Source organism: Macrobrachium rosenbergii, chromosome 42, assembly GCF_040412425.1.
Source record: "Macrobrachium rosenbergii isolate ZJJX-2024 chromosome 42, ASM4041242v1, whole genome shotgun sequence".
Taxonomy (NCBI): domain Eukaryota; kingdom Metazoa; phylum Arthropoda; class Malacostraca; order Decapoda; family Palaemonidae; genus Macrobrachium; species Macrobrachium rosenbergii.
In genome coordinates, this window is record NC_089782.1 from 16,910,622 (window position 1) to 16,914,060 (window position 3,439).

The 3,439-nt window shown below is 36.1% G+C and overlaps 1 protein-coding gene across 1 annotated transcript in view; it reads left to right on the forward strand.

Moving 5' to 3' along the window:
• Positions 1-1,148, forward strand: part of LOC136828001 (tripartite motif-containing protein 59-like) — a 29,898-nt gene extending 28,750 nt beyond the window's left edge. The window contains exon 6 of the mRNA XM_067085613.1: positions 383-1,148. Within this exon, the coding sequence (XP_066941714.1) occupies positions 383-904 (522 nt within the window). The 3' untranslated portion in view covers positions 905-1,148. The remainder of the gene's footprint in view (positions 1-382) is intronic.
• The last annotated feature ends 2,291 nt before the right edge of the window (positions 1,149-3,439 follow it).

A 3,439-nucleotide genomic window follows, 5' to 3' on the forward strand; every position in this document is an offset into this window, starting at 1 on the left:
TATATATATATATATATATATATATATATAAAGTGTGTATATATGTGTGTGTGTATTGTGTGTGCACGCTTATATTACTGATGACTGTAATTTAAATTAACATTTTCCTCATAAAGGCCCATGAACAAAAAAAAAAAAAATTAATAAGCCACCATGTTTCGTCTGAAATATAGCCTAGTGACTTAATAAACATTCTTTGTATCTTTAACTGGCTTTTTGAAAAGTATATATATATATATATATATATATATATATATATATATATATATATATATATATATATATATATATATATATATATATTTGTGTGTGTGTGATTGTGTATGTATTCTTACCCATACGCCTAACAAATCCAAATGAATTAATTTCTTTTTATTAACAGCACGAATCCCTGATGGAAGAGCCTCCCCAAAGAGCGTGTCTAGTATTAGGAGTAGACGATACAGTCTTGGGACGAGTAATAATCAGGTTAACGAATAAGGGCAATCTCGCCCTTAATTTCCTCCACATGTGTGCCGGAGATCTGGGACCCTCTTACGCCAACTCGCAGCTCTTGCATGTGTCTAACAAGGGCGAGGATTCTGAATGTGTTAAAATGGGAGAGTATGTGATGGGCAGAGGTACTTCAGGAAAAGCGGTGCTGCCGGATGTGAACTGGGCTAGGGAGAAGAAAAGGAAGATCTACAAAACGACGCCATACGTGGCGGGTCAAGTAAGAGGATATATCTCATATTATAATGCTTCAGTTTTTGATATCATCACCAGAGATGATCAGTTTCGAACCGATAAAGATTGCTTCGGGGTGGTAGAGGAGGGTCTTGATATCCTTAAAGATGCCATCTGGCGGTACCCAGATATTAGCAGGGTAAGGATTGTGAACTGCGGCCTTATGTTTTGCCTTTAACTTCTCCTTAGACGTTAGTCGGCCTATAACAGGCCTATAACAGAGATAACAGTATGACCAATATGTGATTCCTTATCCTTTTTATTTCTTTTTGTACTGGCTATGATGATATTTTGTTTAGGGCAATTTATCCCTGATAGAAGTAGTCCCAATGTCCATATCGGCAACAGGATAATATAGTGTTGTATCGTCACTTCTGAGAACATAATGTGATTTCTATTATACAATAAAGAGATTTAACAGAGCATTACTTTTCCTCCTTCCCTTTTGAAATATTTGAAGAGATTCGAAGAGAAGTATCAAATCAGAAAGATGAGAATTATAATTTGATTTATCAAAACCCTTTAATTTTGATGAATTGAGATTACTTTCAACTGTGAGAATTAGTCATTAAGTAAGCCTGGCTGGCGGCTAAGATGACCATTGGTGGAGCTTCAAAACAACACCTGAAGGACGCGAAACCCTTCCTACAGGAATATGCCTATGAATTTAATAAGCAGATTCAGCGTGTCAACAAAGTCACCACTTAATGACATCCAATCAAATACTACTGCTGTAAGCTCTTGAAATTGTCATTCACTGAAGGAATAACATGTACGTTATACATAATAAAATTAAATAAACACTCGCATATTATCAGTCGCCTCCCATACTGAAATGAACAATGTGACGTACAGAATTGCTGTCCTCACAATCTGTGACAATTACAAACTGATTCACGGCATGAGGATGAAAAACTTACGGTAATTGGTGGATATGACCTTCACATACTTGATTGTGTATGAGGGTTTAGTTGACAGCTCGTTCAAACAAACAAACGCACTGTGCAAAGCTCACCACAATTAGTATCCAGTCTTCCAAGGTCTGGGGTGAACAAAGTGTCATTGGTGTGCGTCCAGAGCCAAGTCCACTGAATAAGAAATCCATTACGTCTTCGCTCGGAAAGTCAAGTCAAACTGGGCTGCTTGCCTGTTGAAGGCGGTTGCTTCTTCCTCTGTGGTCTTTCTTGTACTGTCATTCGACGATGGTTTTTACAAAAGTATTAAAAGTGAGACATATAAAAGTATCAGGATGCATTCCTTAAATTGTTAATACTAAAACAAAAAATTCTTGATCAGTTATTTAAAAATAGTTGGATAAACTAATCCCACAACTAAGCACTACATGTAAAAGGCAAAAAATGCACAAAGAGATTTGTTCTGAAAATATTACGAAAAAAATTAATTTTCATATCTTTTCAGACTTTTTGTTGCTACATTCAAACTGTTTTACTTCGATTAACATACATAGTCTACTGAAAATTCCACATGAAGTGGCAATGTTGAGAATCCATTTTTTTTTTTTTTTTTTTTTTTTTGCACTTTCTAATACTATAGGGTATAACAATTAAAAAACTGCCAGGTGACACTCTGTCACCTTTGGGGAAAATTATCTATACATTAATTAAGTTTTAGTAATTTACGGGACAAAAAATCTGTACAAGTTTATACTTCCACCTGATATTTTTATTAATCTCTTCTTACGAACAGATAAATAGTTTTATTAATTGTTATTTGGAAAAAAACTTGACCATCACTGAGAAGAAAATTACTAATATTCAGAAAAAAGCCTCGTGAAAAATCAATTAAAGATGTAAATAGGTATTATTACACCGCACAAACTGTAATAGATTGGTACTGCATTTAGCTAGCTATCATTTAAAATGTTTCTAAGAATAGCCTCTTCTTCATTTTTATCTTTCATCAGTTTAGTGAATCGGTTCAAACACTTTACTGAACTTTGACATTGATAAAACAACGTACAGGCTAGAGATGCCTTCACGCAACTGCAATTTGCACTTCCACATGTAGTCCCTTCAATAGCACAAGAACATTTAATAAGCTGCAGAATATATTCTGGAGCCCACGATACTCCTTTGGGTGGGGTAACTGGGACTAGACAAGTATGGGTGGGGTCAAATTCCCACCCATAGTCAGTCGGGTCCATAAGGGGTGGATTGGCTTCATCGTCATATTTCCATTGGGCAGTCTATAGGTGACACCGGTAAACATGGTATCTATATGCGGCTGCTGCTGGAGGCAGTGTCTTTAACTGAGGAACTCCTACAACTTTATTGGCAGAACATTTTTTTCTGCCATACTGCATACCTAATGTCAGACATAGTGTCAGAGGCTTTTGACGCTATGCCGTAGCAGCGTGATATAAATGCAGTTGCTTGTTGTATTACATCTGACAAGTTTGCATTGATATCACCAAGCTCTTGCCTTAAAACGTTTACAACAGTTGCCTTTCCTATTCGATGTAGTTGTGATGTTGTGTCACAACCAGATAAAGCATGTGCTCTTAAAATGTTCGGAACTGTGGGGTGGTGTTCTACAACAGTAGCTTTGGTGTTTATTTGACTACATCCCCAGAAGAAGCTTCCATCAGTACTGTACAGTGTAGGGCATGCTTGTGGTAATGGTGTAATAAAAGTACAAAAACATCTGTATCATCACATATTATGATGATATATTATCAACTTCAGCCTTTATT